The 15,870-nt window shown below is 37.2% G+C and overlaps 2 protein-coding genes across 2 annotated transcripts; one reads left to right on the forward strand and one right to left on the reverse strand.

Moving 5' to 3' along the window:
* Positions 1 to 542: 542 nt before the first annotated feature.
* Positions 543 to 3,292, forward strand: LOC137736723 (photosynthetic NDH subunit of lumenal location 5, chloroplastic). The gene is made up of 7 exons (XM_068475961.2): positions 543 to 727; positions 828 to 1,049; positions 1,159 to 1,309; positions 1,420 to 1,508; positions 2,285 to 2,339; positions 2,580 to 2,665; positions 2,901 to 3,292. The coding sequence occupies exons 1-7, from the start codon at positions 704 to 706 to the stop codon at positions 3,051 to 3,053; spliced, it is 780 nt and encodes a 259-aa protein (XP_068332062.1). The 5' UTR covers positions 543 to 703; the 3' UTR covers positions 3,054 to 3,292.
* Positions 3,293 to 6,128: 2,836 nt separating this feature from the next.
* On the reverse strand, positions 6,129 to 9,197 carry LOC137737021 (ACT domain-containing protein ACR4). The gene is made up of 7 exons (XM_068476365.2): positions 8,635 to 9,197; positions 8,424 to 8,469; positions 8,179 to 8,293; positions 8,000 to 8,067; positions 7,049 to 7,645; positions 6,842 to 6,946; positions 6,129 to 6,753 (listed from the first exon to the last, which is right to left on the reverse strand). Exons 1-7 carry the CDS (start codon positions 8,706 to 8,708, stop codon positions 6,409 to 6,411), a joined length of 1,350 nt encoding a protein of 449 aa, XP_068332466.2. The 5' UTR covers positions 8,709 to 9,197; the 3' UTR covers positions 6,129 to 6,408.
* Positions 9,198 to 15,870: the final 6,673 nt, after the last annotated feature.

A 15,870-nucleotide genomic window follows, 5' to 3' on the forward strand; every position in this document is an offset into this window, starting at 1 on the left:
ATCAAATAACAGGTTTCAATACCTATTCGAATATCCAAGTAATTGACAAAAATAACCCTTAAAAGAGATCCTAACGAAGAGCACGGTTTCCAAATTGCAACACAAAGCTTGAGTGAATGTTGTAGTTGTCATGTGCCAGTAAGAGTTGACTCAATTGGTAAGGTTTTTGTTTTGTGTGTCGCTCTATCAATGTTCCAGTCCTGTTGCCAGCTGTCCTCATGAATACATTATTTATAAATTCTTACGTAAATCTATATCAATAATAGTTAAGTGTCACGCATAAATTCTTTTGGCTCAAGGTTGTGTATGTGATGACGCTAGTGGTGACAGTAACCAATATCTTTCTAAAGTTTTTGTTTAAGAAATAAAATATATATATATATATATATATATATATATATATATATATATATATATATTTAGTTGTCAAGTTATTGCTCAAACAAAAATTGAAAATTTTGAAGCTATGCAAATGTCAAAAGGATGCAATTGGTATTTCGGAAAAGTTGGCATTACATTGGTAATTTCACGGGCATTGGATTGGTGTTGGTTGTGGGTTGGTGTACACACTCGAATTCATCGCTTCTTTGCAAGGAAGAAGGGAATATGCGATTATCCATAAAATTAGACCAACAACCGCACTGAGCCTTATCACCACACTGCACAGAAAAGCTTCCGCAGCGTCAGCAGCAAGGTAGCTTCAATGGCGGCTCCGTTGACCACCCTGGTACAAACCCATCTTCTCTCTTCCTCTGTTTGCTTCCTGAGAAAACCCGAAGGGAAAATTAAGTAAAAAGTTTCTCTGTTTTGCGCTTTTTCTTTCGCAGTCAAATGTTGGTTCGCTTCCGGCTTCTCGCAGCGTGTCTCAGATCAGAGTTCTGACCCCTACCTGTTCTTCCATCACATTCCCATCGTCATCTAACAAAACGGCGTCGTTGTCCTGCGGCTTCTTCTCCAGGTCGTCGCGTTTGTCCCCTCTGACATTCTCTTCGAACCCTAGTTCCGGGAAAAGGACCCGTCTTGCTAGCTCAGTCCGCGCCAGTGCTGAGGTTAGCATCGGAAAAGTCCGACTTTACCTTTTTAATTTAGTAAAAATTCAAATTTACCGCGTTCAGTGAGCTTATAACTTAATTTTGAGTTTCTTTTGGTGATTTGTAGGAAGCAACTTTACAATCAAAAGTGACCCATAAGGTGTATTTTGATATTAGCATTGGGAACCCAGTTGGGAAGCTTGCTGGAAGGATTGTGATTGGATTGTATGGCGATGATGTGCCCCAAACCGTGGAGAATTTCCGTGCTCTTTGCACAGGTTTTACGATTTTTCTGGGTTTTGTTTATGGCTTTATCGAGTGTCATTAATATAATTGACATCATGATTGAATGTGTTTTGAATTCATATGTATTGTGTGTGTTTATTAGGTGATAAAGGCTTTGGATTCAAGGGTTCCGCGTTCCATCGTGTGATCAAGGATTTCATGATTCAAGGAGGGGACTTTGACAAAGGCAATGTGGGTGTTCTTTCCAGTCTTTTAGGCTCATAGTTTCTAGTTAATTGTTGAGTTGCAGCCTTGGTTGACTATACACTTGACATTGATATTTGCTATAGTTATTCTAGTTCATGATTCATTTGACATCAAGGTTTGATAGATTATTTTAAGCAAACAATGTTTGGAAGGTCAAATATATGAAAGCAGAAAAACAATCGGCATTTGTTAAAATTCTAATGATAGTGTGAGTAGGTCTATTCTACCCCAAACTTTTCAGTTTACATAAAAACTTACGAGTCTAAAAGTTTGCAGTGGACATTTCTACTGAATCATAAAAACAGCTGTGAAATCGCCTCCCACATATGTTGTTGGTTGACCATATGAATTATCCAGTATTAGTTATAGCAAATTCTTCCTGTATATATTTATTCTCGTTCTCAAAGGTACATAGGTTAGATAAATGCTGGTAATGAAGGTTACTTTCTCCCTGCTAGTAAAAAAGAGCTTGAATTATTGACAATTGGACGCAGTTGACTAATCTACGGAAGTGGCTAGACAGGGGTTGTTTGAAGTACCCAGTTTGGCCTTTCATTAGTATCTAATAGCCTCACTTTCATTTCCAAAGACTTGCCCTGCACTTTTTATTGGCCATTTCATTTCTTTTTAACTGTGTACTTGTAACATTTTCTCATGCTTTTCTTTTTAATTATTTGGAAGGTTTTCATAGTTTGTTTTTCTTTGAGGTTATCCCTTTGGTTGGACATGACAGTGAATTTACAATCTGGAATATATTGCAGGGCACCGGAGGTAAAAGCATTTACGGACGTACTTTCAAGGATGAGAACTTCAAGTGTAAGTTATTCTTGACTTCTCATGCCTCATAGTAGGTTATTAATGGTCATTGATGTATTTCTCGAACTTTTGCATCAAGGAACACTCCAGCATTCTAAGAACTGCCTTTTATTGACATGAGATTTTGTTTCTGATGTAATATTACATATTGAATATGGTAGCGACCACTTCTGACATTATAGATTATATATATTTTTAAATGTCATTGCAATCATAATTCTTGAATGCGTGATTTTGCAGTGTCTCATACTGGCCCTGGAGTTGTTAGCATGGCCAATGCAGGGCCCAATACCAATGGTAGCCAGTTCTTCATATGCACGGTCAAGGTACGAGTCATTCATTCTCTATATCATAGAATCGATTTGTCTGAGAAAGCTATGGCATGATTGTTTGAAGCCTCATAACATTACGGTCCAAAGCAAAAACGTCTAAACTTTAATTTTCCCTTGCTTGGAAAGTTGGATGTCTTAGTTTCTTCTCAGAAGGTGGTTAAAGGCTTAGAAGAGGGGGCATTTTGTCAATTGATTATGTTTATATGTAATTTTTGTTTGTTTGTTTCAGACACCATGGCTCGACAACAGGCATGTCGTTTTTGGGCAAGTGGTGGAAGGCCTGGATGTTGTTAAACTAATCGAGTCTCAAGAGACAGACAGAGGTGATCGCCCTACAAAGAAGGTGGTCATCGCCGACTGTGGAGAGCTGCCAGTGGCCTAATGCGGATTTTTATCGGTTTTAGTTACTAGTGTTTCCCTTGAATCCCTTCTCCGTTTTGGAAATGTGGCCTTTAGTATTATGTACCCCATTCAGAGGCTTTTAGTTTGTTTGGCGGATTAGTCCTGCAGCACGAAACGTTATCATTTTTTCATGTATCTCTGTACTCGTTAACAGTAGAGTTTGATTACCGGGAACGATGGCCAATTGGAGCAATAATATTTTCTTATTGAATGTCTGAACTATGAAGGATTGATCTGCTCTTTACTCTAACAATATTAGGATTGGCGTTCAAACTCCGATGGATGTATTTCTTGGGCTCACCATCTTTGTTTTTACGTACCGTTTGACTCAGGAGGTCAAAAGTTTACTGCTATCCCATGGGGTAGGTGTCATCCAAGCCTGCCTTGAATTTTTTTTTTCCCAATGTTGTAGGTATGATTCAAGTTTAGTTTCGTATACAAAAATTGCATAATTCACAAACTAGTTTGCTTCCGCCGATATTTTCTTGCTTTTTGATATGTTTCAGTATTTTGATCTACATTATACATAATATCTTAAATAAAGAAGAATAATATATTTGATTTTGGCAGGCATCCCGACAAAAAAGCATGTAACTGTCGTTAAAGATTTCATAAATTTTAGATAAAAAGAAGCCTAAAGCTAACACGGGGCTAGATGCGCAGGCATGCCTACAAGCTAGCTAGCTATGGTGGCTGGTGAGTGATTGAGGCCTACGTGTTGTTGGCATTTGTTTCGGGAGAGATTTTTCAGTATTCTGTTAACACGGAACAAAATACCACATGTCATAATACAATTAGAAGAACATTTCATAAAATTCTTTTAATTATATAATAACATACGATATTTCGTTTTGTATTTTGGCACGTTGAAAAATCTATCTCGTTTCGGAATTGAACACGTGGAAGGGGAGACCAAGGTAGCTTTATTCTTTAAAGCAAATTCCCATTGCAACGATGATTGATGTATGGTAGGCTGATACTGATTGCTAAAAAATGAAAAATAAAAAAACTTCTGTTCATGATAACTTGTTGCCTTCTGAATTCTACTGATTGTTTCACTTTGGGCCTCAATTTTTGCTTTCACGTAAACTTCTTAAGAATGTATGAAATAAGGACTAAGTAACGTCAGTTATAAAAGTTGATAACGTTGGTGATGAGTGTAGTTAAGTTTGATTGATTTTTTAGTAGTACAAACCAAAGTGTTGACTACGTCAACAAAAAAAACATTTCAGATTGGCACCAAAAATGTCACAACTTTTGTAGACTGTGAAAATGGATGAGAGAGAGAGAGAGAGACAGCTCGAAATAGTGTGCGCATAACGAGGGAGAGAAAAAGAATGGACTAATGTTCTATGTTATTAAGGTGTTTTGAAAACTTTTAAAACGCTTAAGTAAGATATATTTAAATGTACACCCATGTATTAAGGGCATTTTGGTTAAAGTAGATGTGTTATCGAAATGTCTTTAAAAAGCAATCACGTGTTATTCAATTAATTTTGCAAACAAAACCGCTTTAGACATTTATTAAGCACACTCTTTTTTCTATTACGATAGTACCATGAACATACCCTAATATTAACCCGTTATCCAACGCTCTCTCACACTTTCAAAACACCAACTTAAAGACCAGAAAACGTTGAAGGTCCAAAGTAGAAAAACCAAAAACATCTGGGGGTAACAAAGAAATTAACCATAATTCATAAACAAATAATATTAATAAAAGGCATCTCACTATGCAAAAATGATCGTAGAACCTTTTTTAATGGGCCGAAAAGAAGAAGATGTATGTCATAATAACGAATCTTGTTAAGTATTTTTTTTATTCATCTAATAGTCAATACCTTGTCGCACGCGCGTCGAGGTGGATTCGATACGATCCGGACCACGTGACCCTTTGTGGTGGATCATCTCCGTCCATCAACTCCCAAAAAATCTCTCCTCCCAAACTCAGTTTCGATTCAGGTCCCACTCCCTGCATGCATGGCAGCCCCGGCCAGTGGTCCACTGCCATCAAATGCAGCAACGGGGTCCCACATGTACTGGCGGCTGTGTGTCGGCCAGGATCGCGCCACGTCGCGGGTAGAGTCCGAAACCATCACCAGCAAAAACAGCTATAAAAAGAGCCTAAAAAACAACAGTAAAATCGGAAAGCGACGGATCATGTGGGCGTGGAGATTCGTGACGCCTCCCCACTCTGCTCCGTTGAGATCCTGTCGGAGTTGGACTTTTGATTCATTGAATTAAACTCATGTCGTTTTTAACTCCCATGACAGAATCATCGTGCTGATCTTAATCATTATCCACATCAATCAGTCACTCTTAATTGCGTGTTAATTACCATAACGATGTTTGATTTCCCTCATCATTTGCTTGTCCCTCTTTTCATAAATATTCACAATTTCCTTTTCAATGACATTTATTCCCCAATTTTCTTCTTTAAACATTATTGTGAAGCATATTATAATTGCATAATGGTACAAACTATATAAAGTAAAGTGGGATTTAGCTACTTGAATAATAAACTCCAACCAGGGTTCAAGAAAACGGAATCACATTGCATCAACGGCTGCTCATTCATCTACAGTTAAAGTTCAAACGAGAGAAACTTCAATAAAGTTGTATGATATGACGATTTTCACAACAAATGATGCAATCGAAAATCCCAATCCAATTTTTATTTTTATTTTTTAGGTGGGATAGTAATTAGTAGTGATTGATGCCCTTGAGGCCAGATATTGGTTGATTCTTGAAAAGGTTAATGTTCCCATAGTGACCTTACCGACTCAAAACACTATGTGGCACACCCAGGACTTCCAAGCACACCTGCCACGGCAGCAATTAACTAAAAATCCCCTGTTCGTTCAAGCTGAATTACCAACCATGTCCAAATGTGCAGTGTCACAAAAAGCACTTCTTGCAGTGTCAAAAAAGCACTTCTTTAATCATATTTGCAACAGCAGGTCAATCTTGGCGCTTACTCAAACCCTCAAAAAGAAAATTGATTTTACAGTTTTGCTTTTACTTTCAGTCATTCCAGATTACCCAACATACCAGGTTTGAGATTCTGTAGCAGTAGAATATATGTATTTACCAAACCTTTAGAAGGCAAAGGATGTAGAGCAGGGGAAATGTATGTACAGTTATACACTAAACCGTACACGTCGGAATTCTGATTTACAAGTTCCAGGCCGGACTCGAGATCAACGAAGGGATTGACCGGAAGCTTTGCATTGCATTGCAGTTTCAGAGAGCACGATGAACAACTAACCGAAAAGCATCCTAACATACGTAGACATTAGACAGAGACAACGGACCTAGTTTACCTAATGACACGCTCAAGAACATGACTTTATCAAACCCAGGTTGTAAAGGAACTTCTCCGACCTAGTGCGAAAGAGATTGCCCAAAGAGAATCTCCCACTCTCCTGCGGTGGAGATTTTGAACAGAAGTCGTCTTGCAGACTCAGTAATGCCAAGCCAATCTCTTGCCGAACCGCTTCAATTGTCTCGCTCTTGACTTGATTTCCAGATGCATCGGTCACATAGAATACATTCACAGCTTGGGAGCCCCTGGTTGTAACCTCAGCTCGGGTGACTGAAAGACCGTTTTCTCTAAATATGCGTGTCACATCAGAAAGAAGGCCGGCTCTGTCATCACCACAAAGCTCTAGTCTTATACCCTGCATTAGAAATGATGCATTAACTTCAAAATGCTATGTGAAACTGGGAAAAGTATATTTCGAAATAGAAATTCCAGCGTGCCCATACCTCAGAAGTCCGTCTTCTAATAGCAGCTTCCAAGCAATGGATAACCCTCTGCCTTTCTCCTTCAGAACTAATAGGGCAGCCGTCGGTATGTCTTATATAGTATTCCTATCACACAAATTTACAACGTTAAAAGCATTAGATGTGTTGATTCCAATAATCAAATTAACCTAACTAAACCAACCACAACTTGAGGGAAATAAGGCAAACCTGATAAGCCTCTGGACCTTCCGCAATCACAGTTGCATGATATACCACATACTCCATATCTGTTAAAGTGCACACCGTGTCAAAGAGCAACTTAGGACGGTCTGGACACCTCAAGTTCACAACAGTATATCCTTTATCGACACAATTTTCAACGGTTACAAGTGGTTTGCTACGATCACTGGCTCCACGGTCCGCAGCATCCATGTCATAATCACGATCAGCGTACATCATCTGGTGAAGCCTCCTCTCCTTATGTGTGGAACCAACAGAAACAGCGGTGTTGGCACTGCGCTTATCTCTGTCCCCCTTGAGCACATAAAGGAGAAGCTGTTTGATCTTGTTAAGATGTTCAGGATCATCAATGGGCCTCCCAGTTTCCTCGTCGGTGATGTACACAACTGATGCCATTCTTGAATTGTGAGTCCAGACTTCTCCGGCAACCACATTGCATTTGAGGTTCGAAAGAACAGCAAAAACTTCAGAAAGCAAGCCTGGCCTGTCCCTTCCAGTCAATTCAATAGTAGTGTGTTCTGCGGCGGCTTGGACACCCACAGACCTTCTCAAGGATCGGAAGCTTCGTGCTCTTGGTCCCAGTGACTGCAAAATTTGAGTTCAATAATCAAAATGACTTAGAACTTACATGGATTCACAGATAATTTTGCAAATTATTTCAAGCACAAACCCAAAAACCAAGCACTTTTCTTCTTTGTCATCCGCCAACAAAGAAAATGCGAACATATGCAAATGGATACTAATACTTAGTTAATAAATGCAACAAGACTGGGGCAAATTCTACCATGATAAAGCTAGAAGACGCAGCGATTAATCAAGTTTGCTGTAAATTCCACCTATTAAATATCAGTCTAAACCCCATTCTCAATTTCGCCATTACACCGGAATTCCATATTTGGTAAACTAGAAGAAACAGAGCTATTAGTTTCTGGGATCTACCTGTTGAATGCGTTCCGCGATTCCGTCATCAGAGAGCTTATTCCCCTGTTGGTCAGTGACGTGAAAAACTGCAAAAAATTCATTAAAAACAAGAAATTCAATCATAAATATTACGAATTTGGGATAACACAGTACCTGAAAAACTCAAATTATAAAAAATTAAAAAATAAAAAGCTCACCATCCATGAACCATTCGCCATCAGAAGAAATATAAGCCCTTCTTATAATGAGATTCAAATCATTCAGAATCTGAACCACCTCCAGCAAACTCCCACGCTTATTCGCACTGTCTACCTACAAATTTATCAAAAACAAACAAAAAACCATTGTTTAAAATTATATAAAATTAAAAAAAAAAAATTAAGAAAATAGTGACCCTTTTGGATTCCTTGCAGAATACAATTCAAGAAATTCAGTCAGATACCTTAATCAGAGTGGCTTTACTGCTTGATGCATTATCAACTGTAACCCTACAATTCCCATATCAGCAAGAAAACAAATCAGAAAACAGTGCAAAATGGAGAATTTCAGCTCAAGAAACATTGATATTTCAAGAAAACAAGCAAAACCCAATTTTTTACAGCAGACAATTCGACCCCGAAAAATCCCAGAAACGAATAGGAGAGTGAATTTACATCGGGGGGTTGATTCTCATGGCGAGCTTCTCGAACTCCTCGTCGACGGCGAGAGAAGGGGACCAACAATCCATTGGGGAGAAGGAAATGAGAGAGGTAATTCAGTTACTGGGATTCCAAAACAGTAAAAAATGATCGGAAAAAAGAGAAAAGGTTGGAGCTTTTGTTCTTTCTTCTCTCAGTTTCTGGGTAGCTTCATAAAAAATGTAAGGGGAGGGGAGGGGGAGGCGGTGGTTTTATCTGTGGCTGTGTGTTAAGTGTTGGTTGGGTGGTGGTGGCTCTTGAGCTGGACCAAGAGTTTTGGAGGGACAAAACAACAAAATATAATTAACAAAAATATTATAATAATTTATATTAGCCATAGCACAGATACTATGTCTGATTATCAACATTGTAAAAACAAAATTTACATTGAGAGAGAATATAAAATGGTCGTTAAGATTTTCATGATATTCAAACGATTTTTTGTCATTGAAGCGGTGGTAAAAAAGTTTTTGAATAACTATTTTGTTTTTAAAAGTGTGTGTTATTTGGGAAAAAAATGTGAAAGAGAAGATGCGGGCAACTGATATAGTTCTTTTTTTATATATATATTTTTTTAGCTTTGTTGATAGGGTTAATTTGTTATTCTCATCTTCTTTTAGTTGACAAATTTTTTTTTGTTAATAAGTGATCTAAAATGCTATTTTTACCATCTATTTGTACCACCCCTAATAAAAATAGAACTCATATATATTGGTGACTTACTGCTGTTAGAAAAAATGAACAAATAGATGATAAGTATGGCCGTATTCTAGGTGATTTAGATATGATTCATTGAAATTATTATAAAATTGAAAAATATCGAAATGGAAACAAAATATTAAAAAATAAAAAATTAGAGGCGCATGCAAGTATCAAGTGAGTCAGTGCCAAGTGGGGCCAATCTCACCCTCATAAACTTGGTCTTTCCCTGTTATTCTCCCTCGTTCATTCTCAAGAAAAGAAGGCGGCTAAAATTTCTCTTTCTTATTTTGATTTTTACTATTTCTTGACGTTATATGATTCTCTAATATAAGGGAAGACGGATTCAAACTTGGATTGTCAACGAGAAGGAGATTGAGAATCGAAATTAAGCACAAAGTGAGAAAAATAGTGTAATGTCAATCAATCTAATTCGTATCACCTCTTCTATTTTTTTAAATTGATCTTTTTAGCCGCCAATAAACTAGTCGTACAAATTAGACTAGTACTAATGACGTGTTTTAAATGATTCGGGTTAGGCTCGTTTGGTTTTAGTGTATGGATTAGATTAATCTACTATTATATCCTTTTGTCTTTATTTTTTGGGGTCAAACCTTATCCTTTTGTGTTTTGTCTATGCACACACTCTCTCTCTAATAAGATGGAAATCTAGTAGGATTATGCTGTGCTTTTCAGCTTTAGGGGATCCGTCGTCCCTCCGAGTTAGGGAACCCTACCCTTATTTCTTAATTATTCGAAATCTAGGAGGATTTTTTGTTGGGATTTTTTGGATTTATTTTTCATTTTTCCAATCTAGAAGAATTTTGTTGGCCTTTATTTATTTTAAGGAAACCTCAGCACGTCTCATCTCTCTCATTCATTGTATTATTGTCCCAAAATCCTGAGGGGAAGTTAAAAAAAATAAAATAAATAAAGAGCCTTTTGCTTCTAGTAGGGGGGCTGTCCCAAGCTGGATGGATCCCCTTTTGTACCTCAATTTGCCCTTTTCGGATTTGATTTGCTTGCCTGCCCATCTCACAACCCAATTTGACCTTTAGTATAAGAAAGAACATAGGTTTAATATGTCATTGTATTGGAAAACGTTTGTCATGTGATAGATTGAGTGATAGGTATTGTCGAGTTAAAATGTCTAGTGTACTTTACAGTTCTTGATATAAACAAAAATTACAACACATCATGACTTTTTTAGTTTCTTACCACTATGTTCCTTTATGAATTTCTGAAATATCTTAAAATGCTTCTTTGATTTAATTTCTTTCTTAATTTTGTAACGGACAAATCACCGACAACGTTGGCATTGAATAAAGCCAACACCAGTGCAAGAGTCGAGCCAACAAGCACCCAGGTGTGAGCAAACGCGCAAGTGATAGTCAAGGTGGCATGAAGGTCAACGTCAGCTGTTGGTATCCAAAATCTTAATGTAGTCATAGTTCTTCACAGTTTAAGTGATTAACAGACAAGTACAGTAATCAAATATCTTTTCTGCAAATGGGGACTGAAACTCAAGAAATAGAATAGTACACCAAAATAGCACGAGACTTAGCAACCTTAACTAATAGCTCATTTGACACTTTTTGTTGAAATGACCTGAAACGCTTCCAACAACATTTGAAGAAAAAACAATATAAGTACTTTAATATTCAAGATGATTTTATTGTAGGTAACAAAATCGCTTTTAGAAAACTTTGGTATAAGAAATGTATTTCTTTTAATATTACCCGAACTTATGGGCATCCTTCCCCACCCCCACAACTTTGGCATATTGTACATCAAGTCTATAATTCGACAACATGTTTACTGGAAAATACTTGCCAAGTCGGATCAAATTCCACCCCGGACCCCTTGACGGCTAGGAACTTCGGCTGCCTACGAGGAGTAGAGGGCCCCATCCTTAATTTAATGGCGATAGAATAAAATATGGATTATTTGAACCAACCCACCATATCTATGATTCTATATAGTTGCATTGCAAGTGCATGATATTAGGCTCGTTCGTAAATGATTTTAAAATGATAAATAATATTTTTTATAATATTGATATTGGATTTCAAAAGCACTTAAGTGTTTTCGCAAGAAACACTAAATATGTGCTTCTTTTGATGTTTTTTGCAAGAAGCACTTAAAGTGTTTTTTTTTTCTTCTTCAGAATCTACTTGAATTTTTACTAAGAATTGGTTTAAAAAAAAAAAAAATTCACCAAAAGCTCTTTCAACTATTTTAAAAGCACCTCAAAACAAATCCATTAATTTTTTGGTCACCTATTTTTACTTTTCACACTCTTATTATTTTTTAACCATTAATTATCTTCAATTCATTCGATCAAAGAACAAAAAACTAAATAAGTGCGTGAATATCATTGCGAATTATTTTGGGTTGGCAAAGACATTAAACTAGTCAAACAAATGAAAATCACATGGACGCACTAAAAGGGCGAGCAGGGCCATACAGAAACATACCACTTCCCATAACCACTATTCTGCAGGACCTGCACATGATACACGCATGGAAAAAGCACAACCAGAGGAGGCACTTAAATAAACCAAGTGGGCCTAAACCCTCTTTACTTGTGCAATTTTCCACACAAGAAACTTTTGAGTGTAACGATCACACTGTGTTGTATATGAGTGTCACCAAAATTATCGTTAAAGTTTGTGGTGTGCTTTTCCTATTAGAAAGGTAATCAGGTTGTTAATGTTTTAGCTTCCAGCGGTGTAGCTGCTAGTGCTTATTACTTGTGATTCACACCCTGCTTGTAAAAGAGTTGATAGAGAGGCAGCTGCGGTGGCAGTATCGGCAGGGGATCGGCCATTTTTCCAAGACATGAGCAAGATTTAAAGAAGCATGGCATTGCCAATTTTGTATGCAATTAAATTAAGCAAATAGATTAGCTGCGAATAAGTTAGTACTGATTTGATACTGAAGCGCTTTTATAAAAAAAATGGGTATAAAAAAAAGTTAAGTTCAAAAAGGTGTTTGGTAAATACTTTAAAACAACTTATTTTCATAGTTTTGGGCAAAAAAAAACTGAAAACGTGAAGCAGCAAAAATGAGCTTATTCTCATAGTACACCAGAAACAGTTTTTTTTTCTTTCAAAGCACGCCAATACTAAATCAGCCCTTAATCATACCATTCGTAGCATTGATTTCACCACGGCATGACACATCATGTGGGGGATCTTCGTATGCGACATGGGGCACCCGCCGCACCAAATATTATTAGATAATTACCTCCCAATAAAATACAACAATCAAGCAAACTCCATTTTAAATGCAAAACATTCTTTAAAATGTTAATCATACTTAATAAAAAAACAATCATCATCTATTGAATTGAGTGCAACTTTTTCTTTCTTTATGTTTTTAGAGTTTGGAGCATTAAGTGGCGTTTGGTTTTGGATTTTTTATTTTTATTTCTTCTTTGAGGAAATTGATATTTTTACATTAAAGGGATGGTGAGTTCAACTAAACCGTCTAATGAGCAGTCTAATTTGGTATCGAATTCGTTATTTACGATATTTGAACATAATATCTTTCATTTCTAAGCGAAAGAGGAATATCATCAGACTGTAGTTTTGCTTCCGAATTAAGTTTTGTTGGAATGAAATTCTTGTCTATTTATAAAGCAAGTATACTTATTTCACTTAATAGAAGTCAGAAAGAGAATGATACCTGACTATTCGTATATGAGATAAGCAACTTTTTTGGTGATCCCGTATCTAGTTGTTTTGGTAAGACTATCTCTAACCAAGAGTGAAATTCTAAAATATAGCTTCGTGTTTTTTACTCTTCATATATACATATAAGGTTAGCCTTTTTTTTTCCTCCAAGGGCAATGACCTATATTACCCGTCCCAACGTGTTATAATTTGTTAAACTTCTGTATTTCTTTAATTTTTTATGTCTGCTAACGATTTTGGAATTAGGTTTTGTATCATCTATCTTGTTTTATTTTACGAATATTTTGATGTAAAAAAAATTCAAATTGCAGAATTTTTTTTATTTTTTATTTATAATCTTTATGGATTATGCACCAATGGAGGGGTATTTATAGAGTTTCGGTGTCGGCTCTAATTTGGATTAATTAATAATATTATTTTGACCGTTAGATTTAAAGTTGTAGGATTTTTTTATTACCGTTAAAATTAATTAAATTGGATTTGAGCCGTTAGACTTTAAAAAGTCAAGAGGAGCGACAACCGATGGATGCGGTTATAAAATCACATTTGCACATTTTCATCCATCATTCGTGTCAATAAAACTGACGCACGAGCTCCGTTGTCCCTCTATTTCATATGGGTTCACTGCCACAATGATTCCCAGTTCCATCCAAAATCTTATCCACTCTGGATGGATACAAGACCCAAATACCCACCCCAATTCCAAAATTTGTTTTCCTCACCCTCAAAATACACCCCTCGGAGAAGAAGTAGACCCAAATTCTGAGAAATTTTTTTTCCCACCCAGAGTTGGAGACAGTCTAGCATGCTTAATTTTAACCTGGGACTGAACTACTTTTTCATTCATTGAGTGTTAGTAAATTTAGGACTTAATATTCCCTAAATCCTACATAATGACCTACTCTATTAAAATCAAAATATAAATGTGAGAATGTGAGGACAAAGTCCCATCACATTGGTAAGAGACCAAACCATTGAATGACTTATGAGAGGTTGTGTTACTCCCTATATTGTTAATTGGTTTATGGTGAAACCTCAACTTCTTCATGGTATTAAAGCAAGTTGAGCCATGTGTAAAGTCCAATGGCCACATGTGCTCCACATCAAATAGATAATGTCCCCTGGACTGATTGGGTTGTAATTGTTGCATATATGTTAACAATATGTGATAAATTTAAATATGCTAATAAATAATAAATGTGAACAACTAATTAACAATGTATGAACAATGAAATAATATTAAACAGAAATATTGAAGATCGAGGTTTGAGTACCACAATGTCCTTGAAACAGAAATTTCATCCCTACTCAGTGCTTGTAGTTCTACGGACGTCTGCTTCACCAGGATTCAACGATCAAGTTAGAATTCCAGCACCATAAAACTTACTTCTGGCGAATTTATGTGTGGTTCTCTCAGTAAAAAGGTTTAGGAATGTAGAAGAAGAATTTGATATTTTTTCTGTGAATTTCCAACAATACCCCACAGTAATCATATGGCTTTTCAAGTGAATTTAGCAAATGGTTGATGATACCATATTCAAGTGAATTATTAGTACTGGTATCATCCATACATTTACACGGCATAAACACGTACATGCATCACGAAGACAAAAGCTCATCCAACCGCGCGCAGTGGCCCTGGCCGGGTTGTGCACGCCCACTCAGCAGACTAGTTAAACCCTAATTCCTGTCGGTCCTCTCTCATGTCTCAGTGCTCCACTTGCATTGCATGCATCTTCCACAAGTCCGAGACTCCGGGCGGGTGCTTACCAACAACAAAACAATTTCGCAGAAAAGCGAATGATGATGCTACTCATAACATTGACTTATGCTTAATTATATTTTATAGTTACACCCTTTTTCTTTAGTATATAACAAACAAAAATTTATATGATGGGACTACATTAATTACTTAATAATTTTAAGGATCTGTTTGGTAGGCTGGTCGGGACAATACGTGTCACATCCCGGCCCGGGGCGGATCACTTCCCGGCCCCGCTCCACCACCGTATCACGATATTGTCCGCTTTGGGCTTACCATTCCCTCACGGTTTTGTTTTTGGGAACTCACGAGCAACTTCCCAGTGGGTCACCCATCATGGGATTGCTCTAGCTCTCTTCTCGCTTAACTTCGGAGTTCCTACGGAACCCGAAGACAATGAGCTCCTAAAAGGCCTCGCGCTAGGTAGGGATGAGAATATACATTTAAGGATCACACCCCTGGGTGATGTGGGATGTCACAATCCACCCCCCTTAGGGGCCTAACGTCCTCGTCGGCACACCACGATCAGGGTTAGGCTCTGATACCAAATTTGTCACATCCCAGCCCGGGGCGGATCACTTCCCGAGCCCGCTCCACCACCGTAGCACGATATTGTCTGCTTTGGGCTTACCATTCCCTCACAGTTTTGTTTTTGGGAACTCACGAGCAACTTCCCAATGGGTCACCCATCATGGGATTGCTCTAGCTCTCTTCTCGCTTAACTTCGGAGTTCCTACGGAATCCGAAGCCAGTGAGCTCCCAAAAGGCCTCGCGCTAGGTAGGGATGAGAATATACATTTAAGGATCACACCCCTGTGTGATGTGGGATGTCACAATACGAGAAATCAATGACTAATACTTAAAAATTACTTAATAATTTTTAGTATGTAGCATTGAATAATACGAGAAATCAATGACTAAGAGCAAAAATATAAAATCTCAACAATTGTAAAAATCAAATCCAATTACTAAAACACTCATAACATTGAGTGATACGTAACATTTAAGTCACATATTTTTTATTTCAGCCAAAGAAATTATAGAAAAGGTGAA

The sequence above is a fragment of the Pyrus communis genome, chromosome 13 (genome assembly GCF_041283825.1).
Source record: "Pyrus communis isolate YQ-2024b chromosome 13, ASM4128382v1, whole genome shotgun sequence".
NCBI lineage: Eukaryota > Viridiplantae > Streptophyta > Magnoliopsida > Rosales > Rosaceae > Pyrus > Pyrus communis.

What these genes read in the sequence shown, in the direction of transcription:
- LOC137736723 (XM_068475961.2), top strand. Translation starts at nt 704, where the DNA reads ATGGCGGCTCCGTTGACCACCCTG. An exon ending in CAGTCCGCGCCAGTGCTGAG is followed by an intron (nt 1,050 to 1,158) that starts GTTAGCATCGGA and finishes GGTGATTTGTAG; the next exon opens with GAAGCAACTTTACAATCAAA. An exon ending in CAAGGATGAGAACTTCAAGT is followed by an intron (nt 2,340 to 2,579) that starts GTAAGTTATTCT and finishes GTGATTTTGCAG; the next exon opens with TGTCTCATACTGGCCCTGGA.
- LOC137737021 (XM_068476365.2), bottom strand. Translation starts at nt 8,708, where the DNA reads ATGGATTGTTGGTCCCCTTCTCTCGCCGTCGACGAGGAGTTCGAGAAG. An exon ending in ATGAGAATCAACCCCCCGAT is followed by an intron (nt 8,470 to 8,634) that starts GTAAATTCACTC and finishes TGGGAATTGTAG; the next exon opens with GGTTACAGTTGATAATGCAT. An exon ending in TCGCGGAACGCATTCAACAG is followed by an intron (nt 7,646 to 7,999) that starts GTAGATCCCAGA and finishes CAAATTTTGCAG; the next exon opens with TCACTGGGACCAAGAGCACG.